This window comes from Halichoerus grypus, chromosome 12 (genome assembly GCF_964656455.1).
Source record: "Halichoerus grypus chromosome 12, mHalGry1.hap1.1, whole genome shotgun sequence".
In the NCBI taxonomy this organism is placed as follows: Eukaryota; Metazoa; Chordata; class Mammalia; order Carnivora; family Phocidae; genus Halichoerus; species Halichoerus grypus.
Genome location: NC_135723.1, coordinates 14530501 through 14552002, shown reverse-complemented (window position 1 = coordinate 14552002; position 21502 = coordinate 14530501). Strand labels below are relative to the sequence as shown.

At 41.1% G+C, this 21502-nt stretch overlaps 1 protein-coding gene across 1 annotated transcript in view; it reads right to left on the bottom strand.

The window, feature by feature from the left end:
* AMPH (amphiphysin) overlaps window positions 1–21502 on the bottom strand; it is a 282343-nt gene that overhangs the window by 28405 nt on the left and 232436 nt on the right. Inside the window, exons 16-17 of the mRNA XM_078059989.1 lie at window positions 10599–10655; window positions 5786–5911 (exon numbers count right to left, since the gene is read on the bottom strand). Coding sequence (XP_077916115.1) covers window positions 5786–5911; window positions 10599–10655 — 183 coding nt within the window. The remainder of the gene's footprint in view (window positions 1–5785; window positions 5912–10598; window positions 10656–21502) is intronic.

The window sequence follows — 21502 nt, the reverse complement described above, 5'->3', positions numbered from 1 at the left end:
ATTTCCCAGGGCTGCTGTGAGAGAACACGTCAAACATCAGCACTCAGTGCTATCTACGATTACAATATGACCCTGTTTACTTTAACCTTGCTCTCCTGCTGTTCCAGTCAGACCAACTTTCCCTTCGGGCCACACAAAGTAAGTCTCAAAGAAAGCATCTGAGCCACTTGGGACTTATGAGAACAGAAGGCAATTTGTCAGAGAAAATTTCTCTGATCTCAAAACGAGCATTTTTTCCTGATCATACATTTGGTTCCAAATCGTGTCCACTCATGAGGAGTGGTCCGTGTAAGGGGCCCTTCTGCCCTGGGGGGAGCTGGGAGGATAGACTGAACAAGAAAGGGCAAGAGGCAGATGCAGAATGGGAACACACGCTGGTCTGGTTGTTCAGCTTCACATTATCCATGGACTAGATAAATCTCCACGCTGTCACTCATGGAGTGAGAGGGCTGAGCCAGTAGAAGTCGTCTCTAAGGCTCTGCCACATCTAACTCTTGACGTGTGGGGAGGGACAGGGATTGATGTTTGCAGGGGGAGGGGAGGTGGGCATTATTGTCTTTTTAACATTTGAATGGGTCTGGTCTTACACAGGCTGTCCAAGTGTGCTGATGGCCAGGCATGGTTTCCGTGTGGGCTTGTGAATTGAGCCAACATACACTAAGAAGAGAGGATAGGGGAGTTTTTTTATCCCAGTTAATTACAACCAAAGCCCTGTTAAAAATGTCAAGCCATGAAACACAAGATTTCCTATGTGACAAAAAGTTTACACCAAGACAGACAGAAAACGTCACTCATTGTATGATTCCATTTATACGAACTATCCAGGAGTAGGTAATCCACAGACCCAGAAAGCATATCGGCAGTTAACAGGGGCTGGGGGAGGGGATGGAGTAACTGCTTAATGGGTAGGAGGTTTGCGGTGATGACGATGTTTTGGAACCAGACATAGGTTAACAGTTGTACAACATTATGAATGTACTAAAGCCAAACTGTTCACTTTAAATGGATTAATTTTATATTATGTGAATTTCACCTCATTTTTAAAAAAAAGCACACACCAAGACTAACACTTAAAAAATCATTAGGTACCCATCATCTACAAAGAGCTCCGCAACAATGGAAGAACCACCTGAAACCTGATATTCACCTCTAAGTATCACACTTAGAACAAACGATAATAGTGCACAACCCTCACCCAGGCCTGTTCAAGAAGGGGCTTTGTTTTTCCTGAGGAAGGCAGTAAGGTACATCATTTCCAAGGCATATGTATATTTAATTTAACTTACAGCATGCTTCAGAGTGAGCACTTTGAGTCTGGACATAATTCTACGACCACGAAGGGCAGACAAAAAATCAAGCTCCTCTGGCTTCCTGTGATCTTAGGTCTTCTTCTGACCTATTGGGGGCTCATACCTGGAGGCACGGTGGGAGCCCCACTCTTGTGTTTACTCCGCACAAGGAGAAAACTCAAATGCTCTTTCCCGTGCACAGAACCATCCCCGAGGAAATCCCGATGGCTGTGCCGTCTTGGCCTCCTCCACCACCAGTGTTTGTGAACAAGGGTGGCAGGAGCCGTGCCTACTGCCTGCATCACCATCTCCCCTAGATCGGAACAAAGCCTGACATCTAGAGAGGGCTCAAATTATACTTGTCAACTGAATGAAGGAAGAAACGAGCACATGCCTTCGATTCAAGCCGACAGAAATCTTCCTGGCACGATGAAGTTCATAGACTGTGCTCTGGCATATATACATATATATTTGGTGGTTGAAAGTGGTCTTGACAAGTCAGCTTAAGTCTGGTGATGTTTTCAAAAAATCAAACGCAGCGAACACAAAAGTAGTCCCCAAAATAATAGGCCAGTGTTTCATCTTCCAGGATTCTCCACCAATTCTAAAAACATCTTTATCTTGATCTTTTTCCCATTGATGTTTTAGAAATGATGATAACCCTAAATTGAATTGCAGTGTATTTCTTTAAAAACAATAGGCCAAAACAAAACAAAACATGCTTTGGTCCAGTGCACGTCAAAATACAGGAGCTGACAGAAATTTAGAGAAAATTAGAATGTGACTCTCTACAAGAAAATGGAATCAATGACCTAAGCCAAAGGCAGGCGCTTAACCAACTGAGCCACCCAGGTGCCTCTGTACTGTACACTTTGTTAAATATTTTTTAAATCACCTTTGGTTAAAAAGATTATAAATCTTTATCTGATTCTTAACCTAATTATCTGATATATATCTGAGACAAATATTAATCATTTATTTTCCTAAAGATGATTTTCGTTACTTATATAACATGGAAACATCTGGACAAGAAACAAGTGTTGGCTTTTAAAATGCATATACATTTTAAAATACAGTAGATATACAAGTGCAATTTAGTATTGTGGGGAAAAACTAAAACAACAAACAAAAGTGTAATAGTTAAACTGCTTGAAAGCCCCAGATTTAAATTCCCTGTTTTTGAAATTACATTTGCCTCTTTTTTTTTTTAACTAAACCACCACAAACTTCACCTCATATGAAATGCACTGTCAAGATTCGAAATAATAACTGTGTGCTGACATTTTGGCAGCAAAAAGGATGACCTCAAAAGGTCACATCAACCTAATCCTGACTGATGACAGCCATAGCCAACCTATTAATTAATGCTCAGGACACAATGTGGATTTTTTATATCTTTATAACTAAATATCACACATCTAGCAAAGGAGGAGACTTTCTTTAGAACAAATAACCCTAATATTATCTTAGATTATTACAACCAGAACAAAGAAGCTATAAATCTACATTAGAGAACAAAAATACATTCTATATGATGATATTTTCTTAAGTACAAGAGCGAACATGGGGAAGAGCTGACTTGATCCAAGTATGTCAATTTAAAACACACAGATGGGGGCGCCTGGGTGGCTCGGTCTGTTAAGTGTCTGACTTCGACTCAGGTCATGATCCCAGGATCCTGAGATCAAGTCCCTCATCCGGCTCCCTGCTCAGCGGGGAGCCTGCTTCTCCCTCTCCCTCTGCCCCTCTCATACCCTCGGTCATGCTTGCTTTCTCTCTCTCAAATGAAAAAAAAAATCTTTAAAAAAAATAAGTAAAACACACAGACAGTAGCACCTTGAATGAGCATTAGGCAAACTGAGGTAAGCTGCCCTCTGGTATCTTGTACTATTATTGTTCAGACTATATGAAGATGGAGAAGTGAACTACTCTAGCTTTTTCTTCTCAGAGACGGTGGCTCACAGGTGGGTTGTACCTACTGTTCTTACATAGCCTCTGGGTCTCAGCAGGTGCCTGAATCTTTCACAAGACTCTCCAAATTGCCTTACATTTCACAAGGAATCCAGTTGATTCTCTAAAGTTAAGCTTTAGGAGACAAGTATTTTCAGAATGAAGAATGCTGTCAAATATCTCCTTACCCAACATTAGGGAAGCTGGTTTTAGTGATGGTTGATGGTTGTACTGTACACTTTGTTTTGTTTTTGTTTTAAAGATTTTATTTATTTATTTGGCAGAGAAAGAGCATAAGCAGGGGGAACGGCAGGCAGGGAGCCTGACGCGGAACTTGATCCCAGGACCCCGGGATCATGACCTGAGCCGAAGGCAGACGCTTAACCAACTGAGCCACCCAGGTACCTCTGTACTGTCCACTTTGTTAAATATTTTTAAAATCACCCTTGGTTAAAAGGGTGGTTATACAACAAAAGGTTGGTTATACAACAAATGTATAGCTACGATATAGTAGCTACTTAATGACTGGTAGCTATTTATATTGTTCACTGGAAAACCAATGAATTTGGAGTCTGAAAAAACAAAAACCTACTTCTATATGTTTGTTAAAATAAGGGTAGGTGCACAAAAGTACGAAGCCAGGACCCTTGGAGAGGTGATCATGGACAATCAACATTCCAGCCCATATTTAACATGTGAGCTTGTCTATTTCACACTTCCTAGCTACTGCACAACATCAAACAGCTTTGCTCAAAACCATGGGTGTTTTGGCATTAAGCCTTACACTGAGTAGTCTGGGCCATGGAACCAATGTGGTTTAAAAGCACTGGTGAGGTGGAAGTCTGTGCTACTTTTCAAAATAGAAACTGGTAAGAAACTGGTAAGAACTTTTTGGAAGCGAAGCAATTTCTAAATCAACATCTGAACCTCATCAATATCTTTCTAACTCCTTGGTATCATCCATATTCTTTGAAAAATCACATCTCTTTTTAAAATTATAACAGTAGTAAAACAAAATCAACAGTATCTTTCCCTTCCTTTGTTATTAAATAATCTTAAAGCTAAGTTGGAGGACAGATCACAATCGGACACCAAATGAAAGGGCCCCCTCTGCACTGAGGTATAGAGATCACTAGTGAATCTGGGAGAAAAAGTGGACGCTGGAGCCTGGAGCCTCAGCACTCCCCAATCTACAGTCTGTGCAAGCAGCACTTCCAAGAGGGACTTAAACTAGAAGAACACATTTCTTATTTTCCCTACAGGACTTGGTATCTTTATCTCTGTATCTTTAAATGGAAAACATGATCATTTTCCTTGAGTTATTCTTAATCTGTATTTCCCATCACTATCTTGCCCTACTATTTATTTTTCTACTCTATTAATAAACTATAGATTTGACAGATGACCTACCCTCTTCCCAGTGAAATAACAACAACAAATAACAGCAAAATATAACTTATATTTCTCTAGTTACCTAATCTAGTCAATGTTATTTCGGGGGAGAGGGAGACTGGTTTTCATCTCTGTACAGATTCTATAAAGGCTGTAGGAAATGGTAACCTGATTGAGATTCTTGGGAAATATTTTAACTATATTTTGTCAACAAACTATCTTTCACTCTCTATGAGTTATTTTTTTTTAAGTAGGCTCCATGCCCAGTGTGGAGCCCAACGTGGGGCTTGAACTCACGACTCTGAGATCAAGACGTGAGCTGAGATCAAGAGTCCGACGCCCACCCAGGTGCCCCTCTCCATGAGTATTTTGAATCAAAGTTTCCTTAGTATTATCCTACATTTTCCTGAGTGTTACACTATCCAATTCAACATGGTGCACACAGAGCTCATCCCAGTTTGTGTGTGATGTGGTGTGGTATACGGCTGTATGGAACAGGGTAAGAGCAGGTTTCCAAGCAGACAAAGGGTTCCCACCCTCTACATCCTCAAGGTCCCTCTTTTTGTAAGAGCCAATATCAGACATGATATTGAAGAAATGGTTATACAACACATAGGAACCTTTATAGATTCAAGGATTTTTAATATGGGATTTTAATCCCTTGTCAGGACTTAACCAACCTACAAAACTAGTATTATAAGAAATCAATATGTAGACACAAGTAACAAAGTTATGATCCTTCTGTTCAGCCCCTGCAGTTTGGTCCCTCACTGGAGGCACATCTCTATCCATCACAGGTAAAGCACAGCACTGACAAGGCTGGTTATTTGTGAGTTCCACAACTATCTACCATGAATCAGAGCATCTCAGAAGAGAATGAAGGCATCCTTTTTTGAGAACCAAGCCTGTGGCTATGTGACATTTCTCTCTAGTTCGTAAGATCAGGTCTCTGGATATCTTCCTCTTAAAAACATAAAAGAGAATGAAGTTTCACTGTCAAAGGCACAAGGACTATTTGAATCTGGGGAGCCATGGCAGACGAGGAGGTGATTTGGCCCAAGTGGAACATGGATGAGAAGGGAGAAATGAGACCATGAAATGAGCAGGGCTGTGTCAGGGGAAGCAGGGGAGGGTGAGAGGGGGGTGGCGCTCACCACTGCCCCCTCCACTGGCTCCTCAGCCTGGGTGTCCAGTCCAGAGTCCAGCCCAACGGCAGGTGCGGCAGCGACAGGGGGCTCCTCTGCTTTCGGCTCTGTGGGTGGAGCCTGTTCAGATTCAGCCTTTGATTGTTTGTTTTGAGCGTTAGAGGAAAAAGATTCAACACGTGAGCAGATAACATCACAGAATACTGGGCAATTAAGACTTTCTTCATCATCCTATAGGCAACTAGCTTCGTTAAATCTGTGCTGGAAAAAAGCCCCACATTTGGCATCATGAGCCCTTCACTGAAAAGTCTAGAAATGGACTCTTATTAAGCCTCTCTTTCGCATCACCAAGCACTGTCGTTTCCCTTGAAGTTAGACAAAGACTTACCATTTTGGTTACTCATTGTACTTACTTGCAACTTGATGACATCTATCAGAGATCCTAAAGTGGCACTCTCTGCTATTTGGTAGAGAGAGAGGAGATCCTAGGAGCTCCCCACCTCCGCCAGTTGAAAGGAGGAAGAGCCCAGAGGCACGTGGTTTGGGGACCTCCCAGGTCTGTTGATATGCACTGCACCCAAAATTGAGGGGTCATCCCAATATTCAGATCAAAATGCGTTCATCTGCATGAATAGGTCGTTACAAAGCCATTGTTGCCGCTGCTCTGGCTGGGACGTGGCAAGTAGCCGCCACAAGCACAGATACTTTCCTGTTCAGTTTCTTATTCCATTTCTCCCCTGCCCCCAACAAATTCTTAGCAATCCATTTCTTTTCCTAATTCTGTAAAGAACCACAGGGTCGTATTCTCTCTGGTACCAATTAGGCACTTCTAATTGTGTGGACAAGAGTGACGTCTTTCCATCCCACTGTGACCTTTACTCACAGACATCCTTCAAGTATATGCTGAATCAACCTCCGGACTCTCCTAGCTGTGGACTTTGTTCGTTTTAAAATTAGCGCTGTTAAGTCACAACAGGCCATTAAACCCACCATAGCCAACACAGTCATCACCACAGCTACTGAAAATGTTTCCTCTTTTTCAGTTTTGACTAACGTAAGCACGTTTATTTAGCAGCATTACTTCACTAAATGGATGGCCATGAGAAGGCACATTAAGGTTCTTTCCCATCAGGACATTCAAACTGTAAGAAAGTTGAGAAACGTTTTCCTAGAGGAGTAAGAAGTCTCCAGTAACTACTGTGATTGGGAAATCAGTTCACTTCTGTCAGGCTCTCTCGGCAGAAGCAACGAAGAGCCCTCCTCCAGTTCTCTCTCATACCTGCTCACAGAGCTTGGTGCACATGGCAAGTTCCATAGAGAAGGGATGGGGAAGTTCAACTGAGATTACAGGAAATGAGTAACAAATAGCTTAGTGTTGGATAAATACACAAACTGTTTCTCTTGTCCCCCCCACCAAACCCCCCACTGTGATTCGTGCCTTGATCCCACACCGCCCTTCCCTTTACAAGAGCATAATAAAAAAAGAAAGGACACTCTGGTAGGTAAGTGTGCAGAGATGTGATATTTTTATGGGCTTTTATAACCTTTAAGGGGTGATCTGACACAATTTTTAAGAAAGAATGAGATAAAATTCGCTCTAATATACTTTCAGGAGTTTTTATGGGAAAAGATTTCACTTTTATTGTTCAACAAGAATTATCTTCGTAATGGAACACGGTTTCGAGAGCAGCAAAGAGATACCGTAAGCTCTCAGGATATGACCTTACAGTTTGGAAGTCAAGGTGATTTGCTATGAGAGGATGGTATCAAATGACCTACACAACAAGGATAGGAAGGGTAATTTGACAAAGCACCAAGAAATCCATATGCAGAGGGCTGTCCCCCTGTGGGCTGAGTGTCTAAGGAGAAAGCCTAAAGCCAGATAAGGAGCCAAGAGAAGTTTCAAAATCGGAGTCAAATAAATACATCACTGGACATAAAAAAAAAACAACATAACTTAAAATGAAAAAATATCTGTATCAGAGCCTGGATTTCCTGGAAGTCCAGAGAAATTTTCAAGTTTTATGTAAGGCAACAATAAGTAAGTGATTTTGCATAGGAGCTGAATTGCATTTGCTTGCTGAAATCAGACAATGCAACAGAAGCATAACAGAAGAGAACGTAGGATTGGTTATGTCCCCACAAGTCACCACATTTCCCCTATATTAGCATATCACACTAGATATTACCATATAGCTATGCAATTAAACAACTTAAATTCTAGGGGGACAAATATAACTCACTCAATTATGAGTAAGGATGAAACATGATAGCATGATTGCACATAAAATCAACTACTCCAAATTAGAAATAGAAGTCACCCTTCGATTCCTTCTAAGATAATGTAAAATTGTAAATATATTGTCAAGATAGAAAAAAAGCAAAGGTAAATCGTGAACCACATCTCATGGAAAAATCTAAGATAGTCCTGTCAGAATTATACCTCTGAAACAAATAATACAGTATATGTTAAAAAAAAAAAAAAGAAGATAGCAGGAGGGGAAGAATGAAGGGGGGGAAATCAGAGGGCGAGATGAACCACGAGAGACAATGGACTCTGAAAAACAAACTGAGGGTTCTAGAGGGGAGGGGGGGTGGGAGGATGGGTTAGCCTGGTGATGGGTATTAAAGAGGGCACATTCTGCAGGGGGCACTAGGTGTTATACGCAAACAATGAATCATGGAACACTACATCAAAAACTAATGATGTAATGTATGGTGATTAACATAACATAATAATAAAAAAAATTCAAAAAAAAAAGAACTATGCCCTGCTTCTACCCACATTTTTTCTACAAGATGCCTCTCTGAAGAGACCTTGCAAATGGGTTGATGGCATGCCATCCCCATTTGGGAGTGCTGGTAATCATTTCCTATTGTTTGCTGGGGTGGTGATCATCACACAAAGGAAAAGTATACTCTAAATTTATTGGAGACAGCGGGATGTCACAATGGTTTAACTCTGAGATACAAATGGAATTCCTCCTTTAGAACAATATGAGAAGTGGAGCCTCACTGCACATTTTCCAGTATCCTCTGTCATAAGATGGAAAGCAGGTCATTGCCCATGAAGGACATAGGTTGGGAGTGGGCGTAAGAGTCTAATCACATTCCAGGATGGCACTTGCCTTAGAGTCCTGCTTTTCCAAACTTGGGAGAGCTAATTTAGTGAGAACTGCAAAGGGCCATCGAGGTAACTGAGCCCTGAACAAGGTTTGCAGAGTTTAAACTTATACTCAAGGGATGTCTGGTGGGGCCATAAAAATGTAGACTGAGGAGATGTGCAGTCAACTACCAACTTCAGCCTTCACCTTGCTCAGTCAGTGAACCAAATGTTGGGAAACTGTCCTGCTCCTGGGATGATCCTATAGAATCATAACACAGGGAGACGTGGTTTCACTATGATTTCCTAGTTCCTCGAATGGCTTAGCTAATATTAGCAGCATCTGCAATGCTGGGCATGACAAAGCCAAGTTCCACAATAGAAAGAAGGTGCAAAATGTCTGCTTCAGAGAACACATATCCACAGAAGGGAAGGGCAGCCAATGGAAGTTCCCACAAGAAGCTGTGGGCAGTAGGAAGATGGTTTAAGAAACTTAAAAACCACTGGATTCTATGCCTGGATTTTTGCATCAAAGAAATAGGTGTGAGTTTAATTATGATCCACTGCCTTTCTTTTTATACCAGCATTTCTCCATTTTTCTCTTGACCCATTCACAACTGATAATTAAAAATCGCATCCTCCAGTGTTGGTATAACCCTTACTCCACCACCCAGGCTGAAAATCACCAATGAAACATGACACATAAGTCTCTCTGGCTCCATTATCAACACCAACATAATTTGTACTTTAAATATTTAAATCTTTACTTGCAGGCCACATAGACTCCACTTCTCACCTGGTTGCCCAAAAGGCCAAAGTATGATAATCGATCAACAAGGCATTACAGACGTACTGGCCTTTGAGAAATTATCAAAGTAACCTTTAAGACAAACTTCCCAGAACAGAATTCCTTACTTAGAAGTGAAATCATCTAAAAAGAAAAATTTCTTCTACTGAAATCTAATTCTAAGCTTCCAATGTGAAAGCCAGGAGCTGGAATAATTATATCCCATTCCTAGGGGAAAGCCAATGACTACAAATAACACTCGTGAACACCCCATCCCGTGTAGCCTACGGCCACCAAGCTCACAAGTGACATCACTCAAGGCCTCTTCCTTCAACTTCCCTAGTAAGCTGCCGCAGCAAAGGTTTCCCATGATAACTGCAACAATGATCGTGTCAGAATCTCCTCTGACATTAAGAGTAATTCTGTCGGCTCCTACTCACTCCCTAGCTAAGCTTTGTCCTCATGTCCTTTGGCAGCAACAGGGGAATCACATCTCTATTACGGGTGACTTCTTTCTACAATTCACACAATGGAGGGAGGAGATGAGAAATGAGGTAGCTTCAGGCTGGAGAAGCAAGGGATCTATCCTGAAGCATGAATTCTTGAGGCGATTTCATTTCCAATCCTGTGGAGTAAGTTACACTCAGGCGGAAACATCCATACCGTTGATGGATTTATGGGGCTCCACTGAAGCCCAGAACTAGGAGACTTTTGTTTTTTGCTGGGATCACTGTGCCTTTATAAATAGAAGCAACCAAAATCAAAGTCACAGCGAGATTTTTCAGAAGTTTTCCTTCCTCTTTTCTAGAAAAGAAAGGGCTGCAGAAACCACATTCTGGATATCCAAGCTCTCGATAATCTAGAATGATCAACCCTAGAATGTTCAGCAGTAACTAACAATGCCCCCAAAACACACACCAAAGTCAACTTACCAAGTTACAGATCATGCTCTGGTCTGTCTGCATTGTGAATAATGAAGTGTCCTGGGGCTGAAAATTGGGGAGAAAACAGAAAATGAAAAATTATGAAGGTTCCAGGTTAATTTGCTAAAAAGAACAACAAAGATACCATTTCAATTAGCTTCTGTCAATTGTATAAATATATTATAAAGTTTTTAAAAAGTCTCCTTTTATTTTAAATCAGAAAAGCAGGTAATACAAAAGTAACTTTAACAGTAGATGTTCTAAACATAACTGTGGGCTAGCGTGATACCACACAATAGTACAGTAAGTCATTTTAAAAAAAGGGTCATTTTTGTTCTGCAGCTTCTCTTCTGGACATCTACACTGAATTGGAATTTAGTGGCTCTAAACTACAAATTCACACTTTTTAAATGTTAGAAATTCAATCTTACTCTATCACCTAGCTGTGACTTCTATATGGGTTAATGATGAGCCATAACTTAAAAATGTTATACCATGTATTCAATGGCCTAAAAAAAAAAAAATCAAGCTGGAATAAATCTAAGGGAACAGTGATCTCGAAGACAATATTCATCTCTCGTTATGCTAGTAGCCAGGCTTATACCCACCAGAGAGAAGACCAGAAGAGTCTTTCCTGGTTAATCTGACCAGTTGAAGACAAAAAAAAAAGTACCCACAGAATTTGATATCAGGGCTCCCCAACAGAAAAGATGAGGCAATGACAGTTGGTTAAAGATGTTGTATTGAGGCAATTATCTCTGTTACCTCCAGAATCCAAACTAAACAATAAAGGGAATTTCATAAAGCAAATTTAAAAAGGCATAAATCCATGAGCATAAAAAGAATGAGAAGAAAGATCAGAGCAATAACATTTTTGAAACTGAAAAGCAGACAAAAGAAGAAGTAACTTGGTGGACCCCCCAAAAATCTGTATCCTAAGGTGATGTAAGAAATGCCAAAAACACAACCCAGTGTATTACTCAGAACTCCCAAAGGATCAAGAATTAGAAACATGGGGACCAAGGGAAATGGAAGCTGGGTGGTGCTAAAGAGGGGGAATTGGCTGGCAGTCTTTGGAAAAGTAAATGGACCTCAAGATTCTTTCATGTATCCGAAAACCAAGCTATATCCCTTCATCACAGCACAAGACTTGACATTACTTCCACAGAGGCTGAAACAGAGGGCCTCTGGACTGGGGAACACAGAGGTATATTAGGAAAGTAGCAGGCTTAAGTGAGCATTTACATAATAAATACTGAGAGCCCGGGGCCCCTCCCCTCCAACCCCCAACTTCTTTGCCATCCACTTCCCATTGTACCCACGAGATAGGAGACCAGAAGAACTAGAAATTTAACCAGCACAAGAAAAATGCCTATAGAATTTCACATCAGGGGCTCCTCAATAGGAAAAATGAACCAGAAAATTCCAGAACAATACCTATAGTCAATGAGCTCTACCTACCTATACAAGTTTCCCATCAGCTTTTTTTTTTTAATTTTATTATGTTATGTTAATCACCATACAATACATCATTAGTTTTTGATGTAGTGATCCACGATCCATTGTTTTCGTAAACACCCAGTCCTCCATGCAGTACATGCCCTCCTTAATACCCATCACCGGGCTAACCAATCCCCCCTCCCCCTACCCTCTAAAACCCTGTTTGTTTCTCAGGTCCATAGTCTCTCATGGTTCATCTCTCCCTCCAATTCCCCCCGCCCATTTTCCCCTTCCTTCTCCTAATGACCTCCATGTTATTCCTTATGTTCCACAAATAAGTGAAACCATATAATTGACTTTCTCTGCTTGACCTATTTCACTTAGCATAACCTCCTCCAGTCCCATCCATGTTGATGTAAAAGTTGGGTATTCATCTTTTCTGATGGCTGAGTAATATTCCATTGTATATATGGACCACATCTTCTTTATCCATTCATCTGTTGAAGGGCATCTCGGCTCTTTCCACAGTTTGGCTATTACGGACATTGCTGCTATGAACACTGGGGTGCATATGGCCCTTCTTTTCACTACATCTGTGTCTTTGGGGTAAATACCCAGGAGTGCAATTGCTGGGTCATAGGGTAGCTCTATTTTTAAATTTTTGAGGCACCTCCACACTGTTTTCCAAAGTGGGTGTACCAACTTGCATTCCTACCAACAGTATAAGAGGGTTCCCCTTTCTCCCAAACCTCTCCAACATTTGTTCTTTCCCTGTCCATTTTTGCCATTCTAACTGGTGTAAGGTGGTATCTCAGTGTGGTTTTGATTTGGATTTCCCTGATGGCTAATGATGATTAACATTTTTTCATGTGTCTGTTAGCCATCTTTATGTCTTCTTCAGAGAAGTGTCTGTTCATCTCTTCTGCCCACTTTTTGACTTATTTGTTTTTTGGGTGTTGAGTTTGAGAAGTTCTTTATAGATCTTGGATACCGGCCCTTTATCTGTAGTGTCATTTGCAAATATCTTCTCCCATTCTGTGGGTTGCCTCTTTGTTTTCTTGACTGTTTCCTTTGCTGTGGAGAAGCTTTTTATCTTGATGAAGTCTCAAAAGTTCATTTTTGCTTTTGTTTCACTAGCCTTTGGAGACGTATCATGAAAGAAGTTGCTGTGGGCGATGTCAAAGAGGTTACTGCCTATGTTCTCCTCTAGGATTTTGATGGACTCCTGTCTCACATTGAGGTCTTTCATCCACTTTGAGTTTATCTTTGTGAATGGTGTTAGAGAATGGTCGAGTTTCATTCTTCTGCATGTGGCTGTCCAATTTTCCCAGCACCATTTATTGAAGAGACTGTCTTTTTTCCATTGCATGTTTTTTCCTGCTTTGTCAAAGATTATTTGACCACAGAGTTGAGGGTCCATAATGGGTTCTCTATTCTGTTCCATTGGTCTATATGTCTGTTTTTGTGCCAGTACCATGCTGTCTTGGTGATCACAGCTTTGTAATATAGCTTGAAATTGGGCAACGTGATGCCCCTAGCTTTGGTTTTCTTTTTCAACATCTCCTTGGCGATTCGGGGTCTTTTCTGGTTCCATACAAATTTTAGGATTGTTTGTTCCAGCACTTTGAAAAATGTCATTGGAATTTTGATCGGGATGGCATTGAAGGTATAGATTGCTCTGGGTAGCATAGACATTTTAACAATGTTTCTTCTTCCGATCCATGAGCATGGAATGTTTTTCCATCTTTTTGTGTCTTCTTCAATTTCTTTCATGAGTGTTCTGTAGTTCCTAGAGTATAGATCCTTTACCTCTTTGGTTAGGTTTATTCCGAGGTATCTTACGGTTTCTGGTGCTATTGTAAATGGAATCGTTTCTCTAATTTCTCTTTCTACAGTTGCGTTGTTAGTGTATAAGAAAGCAACTGATTTCTGTGCATTGATTTTGTATCCTGCCACGGTACTGAATTGCTGTATGAGTTCTAGTAATTTGGGGGTGGAGTCTTTGGGGTTTTCCACATAAAGTATCATGTCGTCTGTGAAAAGAGAGAGTCTGACTTCTTCTTTGCCAATTTGAACACTTTTTATTTCTTTTTGTTGTCTGATCGCTGTTGCTAGGACTTCTAGTACTAGGTTGAACAATAGTGGCAAGAGTGGGCATCCTTGACGTGTTCCTCATCTTAAGGGAAAGGCTTTCAGCTTTACCCCATTGAGGATGATATTCGCTGTGGGTTTTTCATAGATGGATTTTATGAACTTGAGGAATGTTCCCTCTATCCCTATACTCTGAAGAGTTTTAATCAGGAAAGGATGTTGTATTTTACCAAATGCATTTTCTGCATCAATTGAGAGGACCATATGGTTCTTCTCCCTCCTCTTATTAATGTGTTCTATCACATTGATTGATTTGCGAATGTTGAACCACCCTTGCAACCCGGGGATAAATCCCACTTGGTCGTGGTGGATGATCCTTTTAATGTATTGTTGGATCCTATTAGCTAGGATTTTGTTGAGGATTTTGGAATCCATATTCATCAGGGATATCGGTCTGAAATTCTCCTTTTTGATGGGGTCTTTGCCTGGTTTGGGGATTAAGGTAATGCTGGCCTCATAGAATGAGTTTGGAAGTTTTCCTTCTGTTTCTATTTTTTGAAACAGCTTCAGGAGAATAGGTATTATTTCTTCTTTGAATGTTTGGTAGAACTCCCCAGGGAATCCATCAGGCCCTGGACTCTTGTTTTTTGGGAGGTTTTTGATCACTGCTTCAATCTCGTTATATTGGCCTATTCAGGTTGTCAATTTCTTCCTGTTTCAGTCTTGGCAGCTTATAGGTTTCCAGGAAGGCCTCCATTTCATCCAGATTGCTCAGTTTATTGGCATATAGTTGTTGATAATAATTTCTAATAATTATTTCTATTTCATTGGTGTTAGTCGTGATCTCTCCCCTTTCATTCATAATTTTATTATTTTGGGTCCTTTCTCTTTTCTTTTGGATAAGTCTGGCCAGTGGTTTATCAATCTTATTAATTCTTTCAAAGAACCAACTTCTAGTTTCATTGATCTGATCTACTGTGTTTCTGGTTTCTAATTCATTGATATCTGCTCTAATTTTAATTATTTCTCTTCTAATGCGTGGCTTAGGCATTGTTTATTGCTTTTTCTCTAGTTCTTTAAGGTGGAGAGTTAGTTGGTGAATTCGGGATATTTCTATTTTTTTTGAGTGAGGCTTGGATGGCTATGTATTTCCCCCTTAGGACCGCCTTTGTAGTATCCCATAGGTTTTGGACCAATGTGTTTTCGTTCTCATTGATTTCCATGAATTGTTTAAGTTCTTCTTTGATTTCTTGGTTGACCCAAACATTCTTGAGCAGAGTGGTCTTTAGCTTCCAAGTGTTTGAATTTCTGCCACATTTTTTTCTTGTGATTGAGTTCCAGTTTTAGAGCATTGTGGTCTGAAAATATGCAGGGAATAATCTCAATCTTTTGGTATCGGTTGAGACCTGATTTGTGACCCAGTATATGGTCTATTCTGGAGAAAGTTCCATGTGCGCTCGAGAAAAATGAGTATTCTGTTGTTTTAGGGTGGAACGTTCTGTAAATATCTATGAGGTCCATCTGGTCCAATGTATCATTCAAAGCTCTTGTTTCCTTGTTGATTTTCTGCTTAGATGATCTGTCCATTGCTGAGTGGAGTATTGAGGTCTCCTACAATTAACGTATTGTTATCAATATGACTCTTTATTTTGGTTAACAGTTGGCTTATGTAGATGGCTGCTCCCATGTTGCGGGCATAGATATTTACAATTGTTAGATCTTCTTGTTGGATAGACCCTTTAAGAACGATATAGTGTCCTTCTGTGTCTGTTATTACAGACTTGAGTTTAAAATCTAATTTTTCTGATATAAGAATTGCTACCCCAGCTTTCTTTTGAGGTCCGCTGGCATGGAAGATGGATCTCCATCCCTTCACTTTCAGTCTGGATGTATCTTTAGGTTCAAAATGAGTCTCTTGTAGACAGCATATGGATGGGTCCTGTCTTTTTATCCAATCTGCAACCCTGTGCCGTTTTATGGGAGCGTTTAGGCCATTCACGTTGAGAGTGATTATTGAAAGATATGAATTAATTCTCATCATGTTGCCTGTGAAGACCTTGTTTTTATAGATTGTCCCTGTAAATTTCTGTTGTAGATCACTCTTGGGGTGTTTCTCCTTTTATAGAACCCCCCCTAATATTTCTTGCAGGGCCGGCTTAGTGGTCACATATTCTTTCAGCTTCTGCCGGTCGTGGAAGCTCTGCATCTCTCCATCCATTCTAAATGAAAGCCTTGCCGGATAAAGTATTCTTGGCTGCATGTTCTTCTCATTTAGTACCCTGAATATGTCTTGCCAGGCCTTTCTGGCTTGCCAGGTCTCTGTGGATAGGTCTGACGTTATTCTGACGTTCCTCCCTCTGTATGTAAGGAATCTCTTCCCCCTAACTGCCCTTAAGATGGTTTCCTTGGTTCTAAGATTTGCAAGTTTTACTATTACATGCCGGGGTGTTGGCCTGTTTTCCTTGATCTTAGGAGGGGTCCTCTCTGCCTCTAGGACTCGAATGTTTGTTTCTTTCCCCAGATTAGGGAAGTTCTCAGCTACAATTTGCTCAAATACATCTTCTAGTCCTCTCTCTCTCTCCACTCCCTCCAGGATTCCAATGATTCTGACATTGGAACGCCTCATGGTATCACTTATTTCTCTGATTTTATTTTCATGGATTCTGAGTTGTTTTTCCCTGGCCTCCTCTTTTCCCTTTTTATCTATTATATTGTCTTCCAGGTCGCTTATTCTCTCTTCTGTCTTAGTTACCCTAGCTGTTAGATTATCTAGATTGGATTGGATCTCATTGATAGCATTTTTAAGTTCTGCCAATTCAGCTTTCATTTCTGCCCTTAGAGACTCTATGTTGCCATTAATTGATTTCTCCATTCTAGCCATTGTCTTCACAATTGCTAGCCTGAATTCCATCTCTGACATCTTGGTTATATCTGCATCCATTTGTAAATCTGCAGCATAAGTCATAATCTCTGAGCCTTTTCTGTTTTGGGGGCTCCTCCTCCTAGTCATTCTGTTGATGGGTGTTTGAGGGAATGTATAGAGTCCAAATTATTGACCAGAACCCAAGCAAGATGCACCTGTTTTCTTGGGACCTTAGGGTTGCTGGCCTCTTGTTTTCCCAGCCTGTCTTCTGCGGGAGGGGCCTGCTGCGCTGTTACTCAGGCAACCCTGTTGGGGCGGAGTTGCCCTGCGCCCCTGTGGCGGGGGATGGGCTCAGTGGGAATCAGTCTTTGGGGCTTTTGTTCTCTGGCGCCTTTCCCTGGCGGCTTTCCACGTCTCTTCCGCAAGTCAGAGCAGAAGAGACCGTTTCCAACTCTCTGCCTCAGAGCAGAGAGACCTCAGTCTGTTCTTCAGTGAGCTCTCCAGGCCACACCGTCTCCGTTTCTGTCTGTGCTGCTATAAACTGCAGCGTCCTGGGTTGTGCGCCCCTCTGCAGCACTCCCAGTCCTGCCTCCAGGTCGGGGCACGTCTCTGCCCTTTGTGCTTCTAAAACCACCAGCCGCTCCCAGTTCACGTGCGAGCGACTCAGCCGCTCCGGGTTTCCGTCTCAGAGGCTGCAGTTTGCGTGCACGCGACCCCGCCGGTCTGGTCCTCCACCCCGGGGGCTGCCCTAAAGTTCTTTCCCGATGCTACAGGTCTGCGAGTCTGTGCCCGTCCGCAGCTCGCGAGGCTGTCACTCACCGGCGGTGTAGGATCCCCACGTCCAGGCTCCCTCCCGCTGCCGTTTATCCTCCGATATCTGCTCATACCTCAAAACCAACTGCCTGCGATATTCTGTTTGTAGAGATCCAGATCTTCTTACATCTCAGGCTGGTTTCATGGGTGCTCAGAGTGGTCTGGTAGATATCCAGCTCAATTCCGGGGACCAGTTGAAATAGGGTCCCCTACTCCTCCGCCATCTTTCCCCCCTCCCTCCATCAGCTTTTAAGTGGACATAAACATGAGTAGACAGCCAGGATCACCAGGCATTTAGGGAAAGTCTCAAATATTAAAGGGAAAAGCTGAATAGTTAAAAAAAAAAAAAAAAAAAAAGGAAGTAGAAGAAACAAAGACTTTCCAGGTGGACAAAGACCTTCAAAAATGGCCATGATTTTTTTTTTTTCAAAGATTTTATTTGAGAGAGAGACAAAGAGTGTGTGAGAGAGACAGAAAGAGCACGAGCAGGGGAGAGGGGCAAAGGGAGAGGGAGAAGCAGACTCCCCTGCTGAGCAGGGATCCTGACTCAGGGCTAGATCCCTGGACCCCGGCATCATGATCTGAGCTGAAGGCAGATGCTTCACCAACTGAGCTACCCAGGCGCCCCAATGACCATGATTAATACTTCCAGAGATATAATGGAAGTGTATTCATGACGTAAGAAGAGGATGCTATTAAAAAACAAATATTCAGTAAACAAAAACAGCTCTTGGAAATTAAAAAAAAATAGTAGTGAAAAATCCGTTGAAAAAGCTGGTAAGCAGAGAAAGATGACCGAGAAAAGGAAAAAGCAAGGAAAACAATGAGTAATATTCCATTGTATATATATCACCTCTTCTTTATCCATTTACCTGAAACTAACATAAGATTGTAGGTTTATTATATTGGAATTAAAATAAAAACTTAAGAAAAGGCTAATACCTATCATTTCCCAATAATTTTTAATACTTCAGTCTCTATACAAATACAAATTGCCTGCAAATTGAAATTAAAATTTTGATATAAGATACAGAATTTCTAGTAGTAGATCTAAGTGATGTTGGAGAACCATTATAGTATTACACAAAGCCATTGAAAATTAATGGTTATGCCCAATTAAAGACCAGCTAACAAATGAAAAGAAGAACCAACAAGGATAATGACATAACAGATACTTGGAATGAGAATACTATTTATTTTATTTATATTTATTTTTAAATTAATTTATTTATTTGAGAGAGTGTGAGTGCAAGGGGTAGGGGGGAGTAGCAGAGGAGGAGAGAGAAACCCTAAGCAGACACTGTGCTGAGTGCAGAGCCTGACGAAGGGCTGGATCTCATGACCCAGAGATCACGACCTGAGCAGAAACCAAGACTCAGATGCTTAACCGAGTGTGCCACGCAGACACCCAGAGAATACTATTTAAATAATTATATTCAAGATTAAGAAAGGCCTTTGGAAAAAAAACAACAAAAGGCTCAAATATTAATTCAAAATCTATTTTTGGAAAAAAGACTCTATGATCCTGCTATAAGAGTCAAATGAAGTAAAAGTTATTGTTTGTGGAATATTTCTGTTGGAAAATTGTTTATTCTAAAAATTAGCATGGAGTTTTCATGATATCTTAATTTTATTAAAACTAAGATTAATTTTTTAAAAAGAATCAAAACAATAGTCTCTCAGTGGCAACATTAGGAGGTAGAAATGGATGGAGCAATGGCTTCAAAATTCTAAGGGAAAAATTATTTTTTTTTTAAAGATTTTTATTTATTTATTGAGAGAGAGAAAGAGCATGAGAGGGAGGAGGGTCAGAGGGAGAAGCAGACTCCCTGCTGAGCAGGGAGCCCGATGCAGGACTCGATCCCGGGACTCCAGGATCATGACCTGAGCTGAAGGCAGTCGCTTAACCAACTGAGCCACCCAGGCACCCAGAAAAATTATTTTCTAATATGATATCCAATCTAACAGATCATTATGTATATAAAGACATTTTCAGATGTACAAGGTCACAAATATATACTTTTCATGCATACTTTTCTTAGGAAGCCTTTAGAGAATATGCTTTAATTTATGGATGAAGATGTGTTTTAATATGTGGAATTAAGCCACAAATGAGGAAGATTTGTGTCCAGAAAAGAATGGATTGACATAAGAAGAGAGGTGAAGGCGGGGCACCTGGATGGCTCAGTTGTTAAGCGTCTGCCTTCGGCTCAGGTCATGATCCCAGGGTCCTGGGATCGAGCCCCACGTTGGGCTCCCTGCTCCACGGGAAGCCTGCTTCTCCCTCTCCCACTCCCCCTGCTTGTGTTCCCTCTCTCGCTGTGTCTCTCTCTGTCAAATAAATAAATAAAAAATCTTAAAAAAAAAAAAAAAGGGAGAGGTGAAGACAATGCCTAGCACAGGCCTGTGGGAACAGCTGTGACAGCAGGTGTCGCCAGAGAGAGCCCAGTTCAGACAGAGCAGTCCAGGAGAGACAAGCAAATTCTTCAGGAAGATGAAACTGACCGAATGCTTAATATTTTCCAACAAAACGAGGGGAGATTTATATAACTAACTACAGAGTATGGGACTGAATTAGCGATAAGTCCCTAAAACACTAAGCAAACGAACCAACAAGCAAACAAAACCCTGCGATTATTTCCTCAAAAGAGAACAGAAAGTCGGCATAAAACTAAAGGTAAACTTCATGGTGGGGGTGCCGATAGTACTGATATCATTGTAGTATTACCACAGATTGGATGGATGCCTATCTGGGACTATAGAAGAGGAATGGCAGGAAAGAGAGGGAGGGCGAGCTGGGGTCGGGGGAGGCGTCTGAGGGCACATTAAGTCTGCACCTTCCAGAGAGATGAGTCGATAGATAATGCTTTAGAGACCAAGAAGTAGCATTATAAGCAAGTCATGCACACACGTGACTGAGATCAGACAATATGGAAAAGGAGTAAAAGTATTTACCTCTAAGAAACAGGAAATGGAGGAGGTGTATGACGGTCTGAACTTTTTATATAAAACGCTCTAATACAATTTTGTTACTCTTTACATGATGTGCATTTATAACCGATAAACATACACATTTAAAAAAATGAGTAATGAGTATTCTTATGACATGACCTTTCAAAAGAGTTTTATGCAGACTGAAGAGATGCATTATCTTCTCCCTTCATGTTTGTGTGTACCTGTATTTGGATGCGGGTGTGGGCGGACTTTATCATTTTACAGGTAACATGGGGGAAAGTAGTCAAACTTTTAAACAGAGAAATTCTAAATGTTAAAATTAGAAATTGTTCATCTCTAATATTCTGAGACAAAGCATTCAGCACAGACAAGCCTCTGTTTGAAGTCTCCCTTGAAGAGGTTTTCAGAACTTACTCCACGGGCTTGAGAGTGGCATGGCCTGTCCTTACGTGGGTTACAACTGTCCATCTATTGGGTCATACAGAATGATGGGACAGTCCACCTTGTAGCTCCTCTTCCACCAACACCCAAGGGAAATTCTGCCTTATTGATCAGAGCCAATCTACCGTTTCTGATCCTCAAATAGCTCCTTCCTAAAGAATGACTGAAGAGAGAAGGTTCTATGTAGTAGGGCTCTTATATGAATCTCCATAAGGAGGCTCCTAAAAACCATTTCTATTTTCTAAAGATCCATCCCATTGGTTCAAGGCAATCCTATCTCCTCTTTTCTAACAGCTGAATCTAGTGGATC